The 17347-nt window shown below is 46.9% G+C and overlaps 1 protein-coding gene across 5 annotated transcripts in view; it reads left to right on the top strand.

Moving 5' to 3' along the window:
- Positions 1-17078, top strand: part of LOC109307093 (dimethylaniline monooxygenase [N-oxide-forming] 5-like) — a 40963-nt gene extending 23885 nt beyond the window's left edge. For 2 of the 5 annotated variants that reach the window (XM_019530758.1, XM_019530760.1), the window contains exons 2-9: positions 2330-2508; positions 2943-3131; positions 3390-3552; positions 4901-5043; positions 10201-10400; positions 11167-11519; positions 12127-12199; positions 16523-17078. In XM_019530758.1, the coding sequence (XP_019386303.1) occupies positions 2330-2508; positions 2943-3131; positions 3390-3552; positions 4901-5043; positions 10201-10400; positions 11167-11519; positions 12127-12199; positions 16523-16868 (1646 nt within the window). In that variant the 3' untranslated portion in view covers positions 16869-17078. The remainder of the gene's footprint in view (positions 1-2329; positions 2509-2942; positions 3132-3389; positions 3553-4900; positions 5044-10200; positions 10401-11166; positions 11520-12126; positions 12200-16522) is intronic. The other 3 variants (XM_019530763.1, XM_019530761.1, XM_019530759.1) reach the window with 3 other exon arrangements.
- The last annotated feature ends 269 nt before the right edge of the window (positions 17079-17347 follow it).

Here is a 17347-nt window from a genome sequence, read left to right as displayed (position 1 = left end):
GTGCCAGAACTCCATTGTCAGTGTCTATATTGAGTCCATGAGTTTCTGTACCTACTACCTGGGAGGCTGATGAAGTGCAGTTCGTAGGCCCATCTCTGAAAAGTGGTTTGTACATTCAAACAAGCACCTAACCTCATCACCAGCTTCCTAAAGCTCAAAACACAAAACCTACCAAGTACTTCCAGTACCCCCACAAACTGCACACCAGAATCTATCAAAGACAACAAAACCCAACTACCTGTGGGGGCACATTCCTCAGCAAAAAACCCACTCTGCCTCCAGTCTCTCAGGCCTGATCCTGAGAGGGAACAAATTACAATGCAGACCACGTTTCAGAGCTGGGCCTATGAACTGCACAAAGCAGATGAGGCTTCTTGTGCTATTTTTGATTGTGGATATTGGTCCTGCTTCTACTATTACGCCTGCCATAAGCAGCATCCCTCCATCTTTGACCCACAAAACATCTAGCATCTCCTTCCTCAAAATTTAGCCCAACTCCTCCAATTAAAATGACAGCTTTGTCCATGTACCATAAACTAACAGGAACACAAGAGTTAACCTAATGAATGTCTGGCAATATCTATGTCCTCAAGGACTTTAAACTCTGCTAACCCTGGGTTAGCAATGAACAGAGACTGAGCTAATGCTCTGCTTAGTAATGGGTAAACAGTTTTTCCTTTTGTGAGTATGGAGAATTACTAATGGACAGTGGGAACAGAATGAGCCTGTGGCAAATTGGGAACTCCCCAACCAGCCACAGTGCTGGTTTCCCCACCTGCCATGCCTTGTTGTAATTAATTATGTTGTTAATTAAGGCAGGAGGCTGCCCATTTCTTGCCCCAATGCCAGGGCTACCTGCAGCTCTGTTCCTGCCCTACACCGCAGCCCAAGCCTTGCAAATGGCAGGCCACCCACAGTGCCCTGCCACACACCTTCCCCCTTAAAATAGTTCCTGAGGGACGTTTCCCCTGCTGCTCTTTCAAAGCAGGCTCCCATCAGAGCCAGTGAAAGCCCTCAAGTAGTGAGCACCCCCAAAAGGCACTCTGCCACTGAGCCCCTGAAGCAAAGACTACTTTTGAGAGTAAGACTCTGGTAGTATCTTGGGTTGGACTGACTTGAAGGTGGGGGTCTCGCATGAAATGTTTTGTGGCACAGTTTACTAGTGTTAGATTAGAAATCTAGGAAAGGAATTTCCAGGGACTGCACCAAGGGACAGTAAAACCCTAGCACTGGTCTGTCAGCATATTGGGTGTTTTACAGCATGACCAAGAGTTTCAGAAGTTACCAGCAATTTCAGTGCTCTGCTAGTGTTGACACCTGCAAGAGGCTAGATTCTAAGGTGGCAGGTGCACAGCATGCTCCAAATCCTATCCCTGTGTGGTGTCTCCCTCTTTCCCCTCCCAGCAATCAGTCAGCGACCGGAGGGGCTCCCGCCATGGCCAATCTTGCCAACTGGTAAGCGGCCTCAGTGCTCGCAGGGGGGCACTCGTGCTCCTGCCTGGCACCTAAGAGTGGAGTGTGGCCTGTCAGGGGGTGCACCAGTGCTCTCAGGGAGTGCATGTGTACCCCCGGGCACCCCCTATGCATTACTACTGTATTTCTTTAATTGCATCCCTCAGTCCTGGTTTGAGAGAGATTTCTATCCATTTCTTTGTTCCAGAGTGTTGCATTTCTCACAGCCAGGGAACATGTCCTTTATAGTTAAACTTGTTTGTTTCTTCTTCAGTAATACCTATTTGCTGTAAATAAATCTTTTTCCTCGTGGTGTTTAATCTCTTAGTATCATATTCCTTACCTCAGCCTATTCACTTTTTATATTCAATCAAGCTTCAGAGGGAGATTGGACATCTTACATAGAGACTTGCATTAAGAATGTGCTAGACAAGATGTATAGAGATTTTTACCTCTCCTCCTGTAACATGATTCCTGTGGTTTTTTTATTGGAAGGCATAGTGTATTATGAACATGGTTATTCATCTGTAGTTAATTTTGCCAAAGACAGTTTTTCTAATAAGCTGAGCGTGTCTCTGCATGTGCTGAAGCATAGCTGCTTTTTTTCTTAGTGTATAAAAGGGGAGGAAATAACCCCAAATTTACCAGAAATTACATCGTATCCTCTGACCATTCTTGATCAAAGAGCCAGCCAGTGGCTGCATTGTTTAGGCTGATCTTCTGCCAAGGGGCTCCACAGGTTGTTCAAACAGCAAAGCAGCTTCTGAAAGAGGTTCACTTACTGGATGGGTTCCTTAATGGAGAAGTGGAGGGATCAGTCCAGAGGGAACGCTACAGTTTATATTGCCAAGGTTTTTCTCTTGGTATGTCCCCAGAGGACCCTTGCAGGACTCCTGCCTCTTCCTTCCAAGACAGCTGACCATGGCAAAGAAGAGAGTTGCAATCATAGGAGGTGGGTCGAGCGGACTGTGCGCCATCAAATCCTGTTTGGATGAGGGGATGGAGCCTGTCTGCTTTGAGAGGACTAATGACATTGGAGGGCTATGGAGGTTTGAGGTAAGGTTGAGTTTATCATGACTTTGAATGCTTTAAATATTATTCCTTTGGAGGTGAAACTCAGAAGCCTCCCTCATAACCCAGAGTTGCAGGGTACTAGGTACAGTACAAACGCAGAGGAATAGGGCTGTCTGCCCCTCAGAGCTTGCAATCTAAGTGTCTAATGATATTATTATTTCTGCAGCACTATTGTGTGTCCAGGCATAAAACAAAGTCCCTGCCCAGAGAAGATCATAGGAAATAAGAGTGTCATGGGAGTGGAGAAGTGCTGGAAGTGAAAGGTGTTAGAACCTAAATGTTTGCTTCTGAAGAACAAGGAAGCTGTCTTGGAGTCAGCTTTATCACTAGAGATCACCTCAACACTTTATGCCACTCGTATTTCTAGAGCCTCACTTTCTAGAGGTTATATGTCCTGTTTTCCCCATTCCCTACAGGAAGATCCTGAAGAGGGCAGGGCAAGTATCTACAAATCAGTCATCATCAACACATCCAAGGAGATGATGTGCTTCAGTGACTTCCCCATCCCAGATGATTTCCCCAACTATATGCACAACTTAAAAATCATGGAGTATTTCCGCATGTACGCCAAGCACTTTGACCTTCTGAACTATATCCATTTCAAGGTGAGAGGAGAGCTAGCACGATGAGGGGTGTGGGAGCCTGTGGGTCAGGATGGGAAGGAATGCTGTGCCTGCCTGTGTGTGACCAAGCACATAGGTGAGTGATTCGGTGAGCCTGGTCTGTATGGAAGAATACTGCTATTGAAACATGTCACTCCCTTGTGAAGCAGTGAAAGATCCTACAGGTTGTGTTTTAGGGTTTATTTCCAAAGGAACTGATGAAATGCATATTGCCACCTCCTTGACTAACTTTTTGTTCAGACCAGTGTGTGCCATGTGACAAGACGTCCAGATTTCTCTGCAACAGGACAGTGGGATGTTGTCACGGAGACAGATGGGAAGCAGGAGTCATCCATCTTTGACGGGATCTTGGTTTGCTCTGGTCACCACACTTTTGCCCATCTGCCACTACACACCTTCCCAGGTATGCCATACAAAGTGGGGAAGGGACGCGTACATCGTCCTGGGTGTTAGAGGCTGGGATTGTTCCTGGGACATCCCAGAAATATCCCAGAACTCTTCTAGTTACTGTCCTCACTCAGCTGTGGTAATGGGTACTACCTGCCACCTGGTGCTTTACATATGCCATAGGTGTTCCTGCACTAAGGGAGGAAGAGCAGCCTGTTTAATCCACTGAAAAGCAATAGTATAATACAAAGGAAGCCCAGCCACAACTCTGAGCTTGCTTCAGATGCCAGGGGAGACAAAGGCAATACCGTGCTGGTAAGGTTCAAGAGGAGTGGATGCCACAATTGCTGAGCAGTCTGGCTATGTAACTGCTCTCAGCTGATGAAGATACCACCCTCCTCCACTTCAGAGGGCCCTTGGGTACCACATACTTTCCTGCCTTCCAGCTGTGGCTGGGCCCTGTGGAGCCTTGCAAGCCTCTTGACCAATATCTTTGACATTTGTAAGAACCTTTCTCCTTCACCAGGCCCAGATCTCTTCCTCACTGTGATCCCACTTTGCCCTGGCAGCAGGCCAGTCTGTGATGTGCACTAGGGAAAGAACATTCTGAAAACTTAGCTGAGACTCCTGTCTGTCTGTCTGTGTGTCTGTCTCATATCCCATTCCAACTCCTTTGTGCTCTGTAAGTTCTGGTCCTAGCTAAGGCAACATTCCTCGTTTCCCCCCACCTTCCCCAACTCTCACACATTCCTTCTTTGGCCACATGCAGCTATGTGCAGCTTGTGGTGCTGTAAACCTCTTTGCAGTGCCACAGACCACACACAGGGAATGTTAAAATGTGCCTGTACTGCAAATTTGCAGCATGGGGCCAAAATTTGCTACCAGGAAATCCCAGTAGCCAAAAAAGTTTCCGAGAAAGGCAGCAGTGCGGCACACGTGACAGGTCCGTGCACCAGAACACACAGAGGCTTAAGCCTCCAGAGAGGTGTTCTGGCTGCTGGCCAGTGTCTCCACTCCTGCAGTTGTGCCCTGACTCTCCATCATGCCAGGAGCCAGAAGACAGGCAAGGGCAGTTTACCCCAGGTGGGACAGCATGTCCATCATGAAAGTACACATGCAGGGGTGTGTGCTGCAGCAAAAAGTAGCAGCACAGCCTTGTGCTGCTACTATTTTTTGCCACTACAAGTGTGCACCCCTGCACATCTGGATATTGCCTTTGATGGTATCTTCTGAACAGAGTAGATACCCATTAACCTTTGTGCAGCACTCCTGAACCCACAGGAGGCAAATGACTGAGTGAACTGAGCTTTCTTTGTCCAACACCCCTCTCCAGAAACTAAAGCTGCTCTGCTCTCTCCCTGCAGGGATTGAAAAGTTCAGAGGTCGTTACTTGCACAGCCGGGAATATAAGAACCCCCAAGAGTTCTCAGATAAGAAAGTCATTGTGATTGGCATTGGGAATTCAGGAGGTGACCTGGCCGTGGAGATCAGTTACACAGCCAAACAGGTTGGGTTCTAGAGTGATGGCACTTTCATTCACAGGCAGCATGCACTACATACCTCCCAGTTTTGGGACTTGGAGTAAAGGGAGAAGAATCAACCAGTATGAAAGCACTAGGAACACCCTGACCAAGGGCCTTATCCAACCATCCAATGTGGAGGCAAGGATTCCTATGGACTCAAAAGTTTCAGGGGTGTAGGTTGTAGTTGTGTTGGTCTAAGGACATAGGCAGACAAGGTTCTTTGGGTAAAGCCGGTATCTTTTATTAGATCAACTCAAATAGTTGTAAATATTCTTCTTAGCAAGCTTTCAGGCACAAACACCCTTCGTCAGGCTAAGGAAGCATCTGCAGATGGTCTGTGCTCTTCCTGGATGGAGTGGTAAAGCAGCCAGAGGCCAGTATATATGCAAGAAAGCCAGTCAGTTAAAATGTAAATTGAGGTGGTCAGTAGGTGAGAAACAGTTGTGGGGAAAGAGGGAATGAATGTAGCTGTAGTTAAAGGATGAGAGACAGGAGTGGGGAGGGGGAATGAGAATAACTGGTAAAAAGCGGATGGTTTACCTTGGGAGCCAGATGTTAGGCAGGTTATAATGCAGGCTTGTCCAGCATACGGCCTGCTGGCCACCATGTGGACCTCCAAGTTGTTTTTTGAGGCCCAAGGTGCTGCGACAGGAAACGAAAGTAAACACTGTACTTTCGTTTTTGGGGGGGTGATGTGATACTGCTTCCTATGAGGTCTTTGAATATGGCTCGTTGGCCCGCTGGGTGATGAAAAGTTCATGATCTGGCCCCACATTCAAAAAGGTTGGACGGCCCTGTTATAATGTGTCATAAATGCAATGTCTATATTTAGTCTGTGATTTTTTTGTATCCAGTAAATTGATGAAGTGAAGTTCATAGGTTGAAAGGTATTTTGTCAACTCCAAAGAGCTTTCAACATGGCCTTGAAAGCAGAGGAAACCTGCAAGCTCAGTGACACTCATGGTTTATCAGAATAGGTACAGAAGGGTATGGGATGATCTTCATTTCTTAGAGCAAGGGTGCAAAAGGAATAAGGAATTGCTTTATATTGTTAGTCCTGTAATGCTGACCACCACCGTCTTGGCCAACATGAGGGATAGATGTAGTGATGTAGCTAGGAGCAGAAATTTTTGGTGGCCCCAATTTATGATGGAAGGCCAATGAACAAAGGTCTGATGTCACCATAACTCATTTTAATTGCAAATAATTACAAACCTCCAAACTTAGCATCCAGGTAGGTTTGGGATTGGGTGGGACTGGCTGTTTTCATGTGGGATGTGGCTCAACCTGTCCCACTTAGGTCTTCAGTCCTGGAACCTGTGACCTCCAGAGCTATAATTATGAGTCACTACATCATGAACAAAAGAGTCAGCCTTAACAGTGGGGTCTATAACAGATTCATATCGACTCTGGATCATGTCCATAATGCACTGGCCAGCATTGGTGTGCCAAAGACAAATGAGTGGCATGTCATAATCTTGTATCAGTTGTCCTATCCTTTAGTCTCCAGTGCTTTGCAGTGCCTTGTGGGAAGAACCCAAAATTTCATCCCCAAGCAGCCACATCATAGCCAGGCATGAACCTGAGGGTGGCTGGAAAAACATTTTGCCAAGAAAGGAATCACAGCAGTGTTTAAAAAGATGCCAGGAATTTCTGTCTGGGAAACAGCAGTGACTTCAATATTGGTGCAAAAGAGGAAGAAATTGCTGAGGAAATAAATACAAAGGCAAGCACTAGAACTAGGGGCTGAATTAATAAAAAGTGGACAAATATAACAAAGAAAACAAGATCATCAGTGCCAAGAGTTCTCTCACATCAGGCCCAGCAGCCTTACCTCAAGCATTTTGGTACCAGGGAGTTCCCCAGTGCAGCCCAGATCATCAGGGTTTCTAGGAGTAATGCGATGCATGGGAGAGCCAGCAGGTCTCATAAGTTCCCTCTTCTTTCTGTAATATTTGCTGTGAGATGTTCCAAGGACTGGCAGGGACCTTCTAGGTCACCAGGTTCAACCTGCTGGTCTCGCAGGCAGCCAAGTCACAGAATCCCTGTCATAAACTTACCAAGATCCAACTTAAAGCAATCATCGTTTTTGTCCACACTGCTCCTATTGTGAGGCTGTTCTAGAACACGTATGGTTAGCACCCATTTACTAAGATCAGTTTAGGCTTATTTATGGACAAATTATACCCATGTGCTTTTGGTTTTTTGCCAACATTGTCATTTTGCTTAAATAGTTCTTCTACCCAGTTTATTCCGCTCAGGTGTTTCAGATAGCCAGAGCCCCTCTGCTAAAGACAGCAGCCTAAACCTGATTTTACAAGTCAGGAATACGTTAGTGAGCCAAGGAAACGCTTCATTCAATATGTTGTCTTTTATCAGCTCAAATTTCATCCTGATAGGAGGGCAGCTTTCCCGTGACACTTGCTGGGAAAACCTTTTCAATGAGGAGAGTGCCAAGGTTCATGGCTCTTCTCTTCAACAGCTGTACTTGCCACTATACTGGTAGAAGCCCCAGAAGAGGGTCAGGCCCACAGTTTCTGTGGCTGGCTCTACCACTGATTTTTGTTAGGCAAGTCACTTAATCTCTCCAGGCCCGATTGTCCTGAGCTCTGTGATAAAGTGGATGCAAAATGCTCCCATTCTGAACTGGTAGCATTTGAACAGATATAAGGTAAAGGAGGTTGCACATGAACAGGTGCCTCAGTAACTAGTGGGGGGCAAAGATTAGTTTTGCTAAGGATAATGACAAGTCCAGGATTCCTCCTGGAAGTTTTAACAAGCCAGCTCCTTCTGACCTTGCTAGCCTGAATTTCAGGGGTTCTCCTGATTTAAGTAACCACAATCCTTTGGGTCAGATACAGCCCCCAGGTGACATACACCTGTTGGTCGCATATCAGGGGACGGTAGAGGCCAGAATGGGTGTTTTTTACAAGTGCTTTGTGGTGAGGGGGGAGGGGTCTTTTAGTGAGAGCAGCTACCAAGAGCTGATCTAATTAAAATGCCCACAGTGTCTCATGTATTCAGCATCCTGCATTTTAAAATGGCAGCAGGGTCACTTTAACTAAAGCTCGTTCAATTAGCTTTAGTTAAAAAGCCCCCACTGCCATTTTGAAACACGAGGGTCCTGAATACATGAGACACTGCAGCATGCTGGACTGTTTTGATTAGAACGCTCTAATAGACTCGACTAATAGAGTCTGCTCTGATGAATTCTGATTTATAATGCATCGGAGCACGTGTACAGGTGCCCAATGATACCAAATACCCTGGCTAATTGTACAGCAGGTGGCATCAGCATCTGACACTTCTTTTCTAGAGGCTAGAAGTTCTTCAGTGCTCAGTCTAGTCTAGTGGCTGAGTGAGTAGAATTATTGTCCAAGATGCTGGAGGGAGCTGAACCAGGTGTTCAAGGGATGGACATTGTTCATACATCTGCCTAGTGCAGTGGTCCTCAACATCTGGCCTGCAGGCAAAATCCAGCCTGTAAGCCATGCCAGTTGGCCTGTGAGTCTTTCCATGGGTCCAGAAATTTGGTGGCAGGGAGCAGTGGTAGTATTAATTGCCGCTCCCCTGCTGGCAAATTTTCAGACCTGAAGGGAGCCCTGTGGGTCAGATGATATGGCTCTGTATGCTAGATTGTGTCATCCTGTGGTTGGATTGCATCAGCAGATTGTGCTGACCCCACACATGGGATGCATTAGCCCTGCACTGCTCATCTAGCCCATAGGGCTAGAAGGTTCAGCACCATTGGCCTAGAGTATCCACAGCAGCCTGCCCCATTATGTAGGGACCTAATGGTACTGCAATAGACTTGTCCCTTGCACTTCAGGAGTCAGACCCCAGCAACACAGCTGGACTTGAATTGATGAGCACATAATAATTAATTTTACAGGGGGGACAGTTTGTCCAGGGCTTTTTCTTCTGTCTGCATTGCTGCATTTGTAGAGACACTGAGGGATCATGGGAGCTGGATAGTAAAGGATGACTAGAGCATTACAGTAAGCCTACAACATCCTAGTGCTCTGATTATGGTGATGATTCCACCTTAGCTATTTGCTGAATGGGATCTGAACTGCTTCACTGGGTGTGAGACATTGGATAGCTTCCACAGCCCTCTTGATAGCACAGCCTCATTTACCTGCTCCTGTTGTGCACGTACCAAGCCCAGGCATGAAGCCATCCTCAGGGTATTCCCCAGTGCTGCTCTTGAATGCAGTGGAGACAGAGCACTTAAGGATGGCAGTGGGCAGCACCTCCGGAGAGGCTTCATCACCTTATTGCTGTGCTTAACATGAGGAGCAAGAGTGGGTGGGTGGGGGAGGCTTCTTGGTGAAATTCTCAAGATCGCTTCAAGCAATATAGAAAGGGGCAGAGCCAGGATTTCCCCATGTCTTCTCCCAGGCCACCAGGCAGGGAGGGAGAAATTATTCCCTCTCTATGCTGTTGCTATTGTCCCTGTCCCCAGCTGAGCCCAGCCACACACAGCAGTGATTCTGGAGCTTCCCCCACCCCAGGGACAGCAGGGAAAGCATATGTGGCAGATGATGGAGGCAGGGAAAGGGAGGGAACATGCCTCTGTGCATGAAGGGGAAGGGACAAGAGGATTTTCACTTGCTTTAGGGACTTAAAAGTCCCTGGAGACTCCCATGGTACACTCCAGTCCAAAAGAGGAGTGCAACTGTGCCCCTGCACCCCCTCTGGATCTGCCCCTAAATGTAAATATGGGCCTAGACTCTCCACAGCTAACAGTTGAAGATTTCTCACTTGCTTATGTGGAAGGGTATCTGTGCTGACAGTGGTCAGGAAATGCTGGACGGTAGGGGCTGTTTCCCAAAGAAAAAGTTAATGAAAGCACAAAGGTATTTGGTGCAGGACAGTATTAAGCTGGTCCAGCTAGACCCTAAGGATCTTGGAGGAGGAATGAGAGTCCCCGCCACCATCTGTTTGCAGCAGGCCAGCACAGCAGGTCTCTAATCCAGCTAGAGCCTACACTTATTACCTTAGTAGGGATCATCAGTCATGATAACAGCAATCCCTAGTGAGGCCTTGGGGGACCAAGTGGCCAAGGTGTGAGGCACAGAGATAGCTGTGAAGTCCTGAAGGCCTGTGGATTTGTGACAACATTGTTCTTCCTCTTTTAGGTTTTCCTCAGCACCAGGAGGGGAGCATGGATATTAAATCGTGTTGGAGATGAAGGCTACCCAATGGATATCGTGCTCAGTAGCCGTCTGAATGCTGTCCTCAAGGAATTCTTGACCACATCCATGGTTAACAAATGGGCAGAACAGAGATTAAATGCCAGATTCAGTCATTCACACTATGGTCTACAGCCTACACACAGGTACCTTCACACAAATCGGGCATTTTCCTGTGCTTGTTGGGGCTGGAAGGCAAATTGGTAGATATAAAAGATCTTTTCCTACTTCAGTCCTCTGACTCTTGTTATCCATCTCCAGGCAGTGCTGTAGCAAGAAGGCCAGGGAGGAGCAAGTGGGGCAACGGCCCCAGGTGCTGAAGTGAAGGGGTGTCAACAGGCACTGCCTAGCCAGGGCAGAACATAGGACAGAGCTGCAAGTGGCTCATTTGGAGAGGTGTAGGGACAGGGGGAGGGTGGCTTTTGCCACTGTGTGCACTCCCAGACAAGCATGGGGGTATGTGTGCTCCCTGGATCTGTGCATGGGGTGAGGACAGGCTGTTGCTGTGGGCTTTGCCCCAGGTGCCAAACTTTCTTGCCACGGTACTGTCTCCAGGCCCAAGGCAGTTCCTAGGGCAGGGATAAGATGGTTACTTAAAAGTGTGTAGCCTTTAGGACTTATACACTGTCGTTCTCAGAAGGCAAAGAATAGCAGAGAGGAAATGTCTTTTGTCCAGGGGTGCCCTCAGGCAACAGTTTCTGACACTTTTCAGGCCGCTTTTATGCTGCTTGAGCTACAGCAATCATTCAACATCCAGGCAGCCATTCTACCTCAGCCTAACTACAGCTATTCTACAGCAAATGGTAGTGAACAAAGGCCCAAAGATACCTAATAGTCATACAGATCCTTCCCCCATAGGCTTTCAGAAGCATGCCACTACTGATTCTTACATGCTTTCTCTTTGCTGTACAGGATTCTCAGCCAGCATCCAACTGTCAATGATGACCTGCCAAACCGCATCATCTCTGGCAGAGTGCTAGTGAAACCAAACGTGAGCGAGTTCACTGAAACTGCTGCTATCTTTGAAGATGGTACCAAAGAAGACAACATTGATGTGGTTGTTTTTGCTACAGGATACAGCTTCTCCTTCCCTTTCCTTGAGAGCTGTGTCAAAGTGGTTGATAACCAGATCTCTCTGTATAAGTTTGTCTTTCCGCCTCACCTGGAGAAACCAACACTGGCTTTCATTGGCCTTGTCCAGCCACTAGGCGCCATCATGCCCATCTCGGAGCTCCAGTGTCGTTGGGCCACACGTGTGTTCAAGGGTACGTGAGCCAGTGCCCAAGGAATAGACTAGCAGCTTCTGGACAGGAGTTTCTGGACTACAAGCCTGTCTGAAACTGCAGGCAGCACTAGAAAGTTGCCTTGCTGGATATGGGTGGCAGTTGCACACTATCTTAGTCTGTTGTGCCGAGCCAGCTGTTCTCTCCTTCTGTCTTTGTGCTGTTTTAATCCCAGATAAACTAGAGCAGCCACAGCCCTTCCTCTGGTTGTTTGGCCTTTTCTCTGCCTATCCAGAAGCTGGGAAGTGTTCTTGAGTCCAGGATCAGATGAGGGAGAAGAGAAGGTACAGGCAGTACTTTCCTTGAAGTGGTGCTGGAGCTGTTGGGAAGGCCAGCAAGGATGGGGGCAGAGGCCAGCTCACTAAGCTCCAGTCCCTCAGAGGGGTTGGGAGTCCACTGCACTCTAGGAGCTCTGATTTCCAGGACTTGGGGCCAATACAACCATCCCAGCTTTCCCAGAAACTGCTTCTCATGTCCCACAGAAGCTGCCCCCATCCTTCATACCCAGGTTTCTCAGGGAATGGGCTAATTTGCTAACAAAGGATCCCCCACCCTTTGGCTTTCTCACTCTCTGGGCTTTCCTTTCTAGGACTAAACTCACTTCCGTCTATGAGTGACATGATAGCTGATATTACCCAGAAGAAAGAGGAAATGACAAAACGGTAAGGACCCTTATAAGAAAAAATTCCTATGTAGGGAAGCTCCAGGGCAAACGACTGCTCACCCTCTTTTCTTCTTCCCCTAGTGCACTTCCAGCTTCCCTGTACCCCTGTAGTAACCATTACCAACCCTACATTCACTGCATTTCAAACCCTCATAATCACCAAGCTCTGTGACCTGGAGGAAGAGATACAGAGCTTTCAGGCTGATCATAGAGTTGTGAACAGCATCTTGGGAGCACTGGGTACTTGGGCTGGGCTTCTGATTTGTTTCACACTGATTTAAACTGGGAGATGATTCATTCCCCAGCCAACCTCAGAGTTAAAGGAGGCAAGAGCTAGGGACTTATAGACTCACTCCTTTGTCCTCCATCCTGAGGTCACTGGATGGAGTTCACTGATACCTAAGAATAAAGCCCAACCAACAGTGATGAGGGGTAACTGGTGGGCACCTGTAACAGGGGCCAGCACCCCTATTACTTTAAGAAGGGAGAGCAGCAGGCTAGAGCTGCATTTTGATAGGAGCAGCTGCCTTTAAGCCAGCTACTAAGTAAGCAGCCCTGCTGTGTAAATGGCAGCAGAGAGGAGTAGGCAGCTTATTGAGCCAAGGGGGGGACACCTGGGCTCAGTAAGGAAGCTAGGGGGGCTATGTGACTGGAAAGGGGAGGAACCGAGGGAAATAAGCCCTGAGCCAGTGCAGCAGTGTTGCCAAATGTATGATAATTATCATATTTGTACACCAATTTCAACCCTTATATGATATGCAAGCAATAATAGCAAAAGTACTCAAAATGTACATTATTTTTTGAGGCAACAGCATATGCAAAACCCAAGTCACTCTCAGAGAGCCTTAAGTGAGTTTTGGGGGTGAGGGGGGGCTTGTTTTTATTACAAAATACCATCACAAAACAAATTTAAGATTTCCAACACAACCAAACTGTCTCTTTTATACCTCAAGGTCCCACTCATCCCTTTTTCAAAAGACTACACATTAACACTCCCTTAACATTCAATTTTAAACAACAAAACCAACACATTTACAAATACCTTAACTAAAGTTTTTTGGGTTTGCTGTCAGCACTTTCTTGTAACTACTTGCCCCACTAAAAAGATACTTCAAATTTAATAACCCAGTTTTCACTGACTCACAGGCATATTATAGTGAGCAATAGAAGATAAATAAGACTCATTTGCATACTTCTTTGCATATTTTTCCATGTGCAATAGTTTTTCAGCAAATATGAAAATTTTGAGCTTCCAATACAATAATTTCATATTTAAGACCTGGCAGTGCTTCAGTGCAGTCAGTTAGGCCCTGTTCCCTGGATGGAGTGGAGCTTCTGTCTGCAGGAGGGGCTGTAAGGAAGCTAGCAGCATAGACAGGAGTTTCCAGAGCATATAGACCTGAGTGTGATGGTACAAACTTGCATTAGGAACTGAAGGCTTTATGTTTGTATTTTGTATTTAAGGTACTGGAGGAAGGTTGTGGCTGCAGGGGCAGTGTGGAGGCCACAGGAAGGGGTGCCTGAGGAACACCTTCTGTTTTAGCCCCTCAAAGGTCAAAGTCCCAGAGGGCAGAGACAGCAAAGGGGCTGAGGCTGAGAGGCCTGATGCCTGAGCCAGATGAACCAAATTAGAGTAAGACCTGTAAGGCATGGGCATAGCTATAGGGGAGGCTGGAGGCCACCACTATAGCCCTTACAGTGCAGTTAGGGCCAAGCAGATCGTGATTAGGAGGCAGCTGGTGGAGGAACTTTGTTAGTGGATGGAAGGTCTGGTGGCAAGGAAGACCAAAGATCCAGCAAAGGAAAGGAAGGGGGCCTACAGATTGCACAACCAAGATCCCTCCAAGGCTCTAGACATCTTCCCTAAATGATAAAAAAAAAATACATCTAGAGATAGTGAAAGGGAGTAGGCTAAAGAGCTGGAGTGAGGGGCAGGATTGGTTCAGCCAAAAAGGGGGCACCATTGCTACCCTCAGGCCAATGCTGTCATAACACCTCATAACTGGGGAAACCACACCAGGTTTGAGCAGGTGACCAAGAATTTCCCGAGCTTATCATGTTTTAAAACAGCCACAGTATGTAACAGACTTTGTTTACAGGATCAAATACTTCCAGCTTTATCTGTCTTAAAGTTTATTTGGCAAAATTTTTTTGGTCTGGGTTGCTCTCCCATTTCTAGTTGCCTTTGACTTTGAACTATAAAAAAAAAAACCCCAAAAAACCAAGATTATGTATTAAAAAAATCCCTAGAAAACTGACCTATGAAATTCCCATCCATACCCACAAATTGTGATTAAAACCATTGGAGATAAGGGGAGAAAAATCCATATTAGTTTTATGTGGGCCAGACATAACCAGAGCCAGAATCTCATGCACTCCTCCAAGCATCCTACACAAAGCTTGGGGAACTCATCCTAAGCATCTCACACCTGCTGGTATGCACACCTGACATTTAAACTTATGCTCGACTGGATTAATAGCAGGTTTCAACCCACAAACTTCACTGCTAAAGGCCCATGCAACTGCTGCTTGAACTAAAACCATTGGCAGTTGTAGAAACCACTTATGTAAACCAGTCACTCAAAGTAGAGAGCATCCATTAACTCTGGATTTCAATACGAAATCATAATGCAATTAAGAGAAAGTAGGGCAGGATAGCACCTTACACACTAACTGGTTCAGTGAGGCATGAGCTTTCATAAGCAATAGCATACTTTATAAGATGCTCTGAAAGGAATCTCATAATGAAAGTTGTCTCTCAGCTCCCTGTATGTATGCTCTTTTGTCCATGACAACAGTGGCACCTCGCTTGATCAGTTTGTTGTATGATAATTTCAGAGTGTTTTTTGCAAGCTAAGCATGGCTCTCCATTCTGAAGGACTGAGGTTGCAGCATAAGCATTATTGTTTTCTGGCAACCTCAGAGTGGGCGTGGAGGCGGAAACAGTTTATGTAAGCGGGGCTGCAGCCCTCAGGTGTGGTCCATAAAGCATCTTTCCTGCTGTGCTATGTAGAGGTCAGGTCTGCGGTGGGTTGATCATTGCATGGCTCCTTGCCATGGAAATATTCCCATAGTTATAAGTGATGGGGGAAAAAAAGCCCTGAGAGGCACGTTCAGATATGTGTGGATGTTTGGTTCCCTGAGGACAAGGAGAACAAGCTCGTCATCCCCAGGGAATACCTGTGCCACGTATGCTTTGGCACACAGCAAGTTACCCCAGGTGGGGTGGGGTAGGGGAGGCTAGGGCCAACACTGTGCTGGTCCCAGCAGCCTTTCTTGGGATCCTGCGGGCCTCCTGGGGCTGCAGCCATAATGAATCAGCCACGCAGAGCCTGGCTGGCAGCTGCAGCACAGCTCTGGGTGACCTGGTTCCACTTTTCAGCAGTGTGCACTGGCCGAGCACGCACTGTGCCATTTTTTTTTTCTGCAGTTCCTCCAGGGAGTCAAAAGACATGGGTATGTCTGTAAGGCATGGGCATTGCTATGTGGGAGGCTGGAGGCCACAAATAGCACCTGTAAGGTGCAGTTAGGGTCAAGAAGGTAATGATTAGCGCCCCAAAGCAAGAAGGCATTGATGGCCAGGATCATGCCAAGAAGACAAGTTTAGTGCCAGCACGGCACAAATAGGGGGAGGCAGCCAGTGGAGGAACTTTGTCAGTGGATGGAGGGTCCAGTGGCAAGAAGGACCAGAAGTCCAGCAATGTAAAGGAAGGGGGCCTACAGATAACACGACCAAGATCCAGGGGTAAAAAAAAAAAACCAACAACAAACAGTGCAGCACATGCTTGGGCAGTGCACCCTTGCAGTGCGGAGAACACTGGATTGTGCAGTATGTGGCACTGCAGATGTGTTTGCAGCACCACAGACCGCGCTCATCTGCACATAACCAGGATGTCCATATAGCTGAACCTTACTGAGCTATGTATTTGGAGGGGGAACCGCAGGAGAGTGCAGACACTTCAGATGGGCTGAGCATGTGGCTAGATAAGTCGAAGATATTGCTGTGGATTGTGGAGTTGTTGTTAGAATGTGTAAGTTTGGGAAGTTTCATTTCCATTTTCTTTAAGGAGCAAACGTGCTTCAGGAATTTGGCTGGACATAGAGATTTCCTTCTGGTAATGGCTGTTTTGTCCGGGTGGTTCCATGTGCTTATTAGTTTTGAAATGGTGACCCAGTTTTCTCCCTTGGCTCAAGCTATGAAAATGAGAATAATTATTGAGGGGCAAAAACCACCTAGTGTGGTACCCCTCAGAAGTGTCATTACCTGACCTGCATGTCTCTGATCACATTCAAGAATGCCTGTACCTCCCTCTCCTTGCAGGTATGTGAAGAGCCAACGCCACACCATCCAAGTTGATTTTGTTCAATACATGGATGAAATTGCCAGCCTGACAGGGGTCAAGCCCAACTTACTGTCTCTCTTTCTCACGGATCCTAAGCTAGCCATGGAGGTTTTCTTTGGCCCATGCACACCGTACCAGTACCGCCTGAGAGGGCCAGGGAAGTGGGATGGAGCCAGAAGAGCCATCCTGACTCAGAAAGAACGGATCATCAAGCCCATGAAAACCAGAAGTATAGAGGATTCTATCAGCTATTCCTCAGTGCCCTTTTTACTTAAGATTGTTTGTGGTGTTGTTCTCTTTGCAGTAATTCTTGCTTACTTTTAACTGCTTATCTTCTGCCTTGTTACATATAAAAAGGGGATTGTGTTAAAATGACTTTCTGGATCTCTGTTGGTTTATAACTTTACCTCTGCAGCTTGAGCTCACAACTTTCCTTGTTTGACATGACTGCTCAAAACTCAGTGTTGACTAGGACCACTCTTCTTGTATAAGAATTGAGATCTTTGGTTCTGTTACAATTTCTTTGACCACTAGCAAAAAAAAAAAAATGCATCTCAGCATGAGACTGATGTCAGTGTCAGTTAAAAAAAAAAAAAATATCCATTGCTTATCACATTTCTGGAAAAATCACCCTTTGACCCTCTTGCACACTTGTGAGGGAGTGGGGCCTAGGAGCGGCCGTGAACTCTCTAGCGCCCCCTACCGTCACGTTAGGGTGGACTCAGCACCCTCAGAATCTCGCCCGCCACGACTTTGATGACAAATAAGTTGTATGGGAGAATGCCTCTGTTCCCCTAGTTGAC

Source organism: Crocodylus porosus, unplaced genomic scaffold, assembly GCF_001723895.1.
Source record: "Crocodylus porosus isolate Cpor-Errol unplaced genomic scaffold, CroPor_comp1, whole genome shotgun sequence".
Classification (NCBI taxonomy): Eukaryota; Metazoa; Chordata; order Crocodylia; family Crocodylidae; genus Crocodylus; species Crocodylus porosus.
Note: the sequence above shows the minus strand (reverse complement) of the source record. Positions and strands in the feature narration are given on the sequence as shown.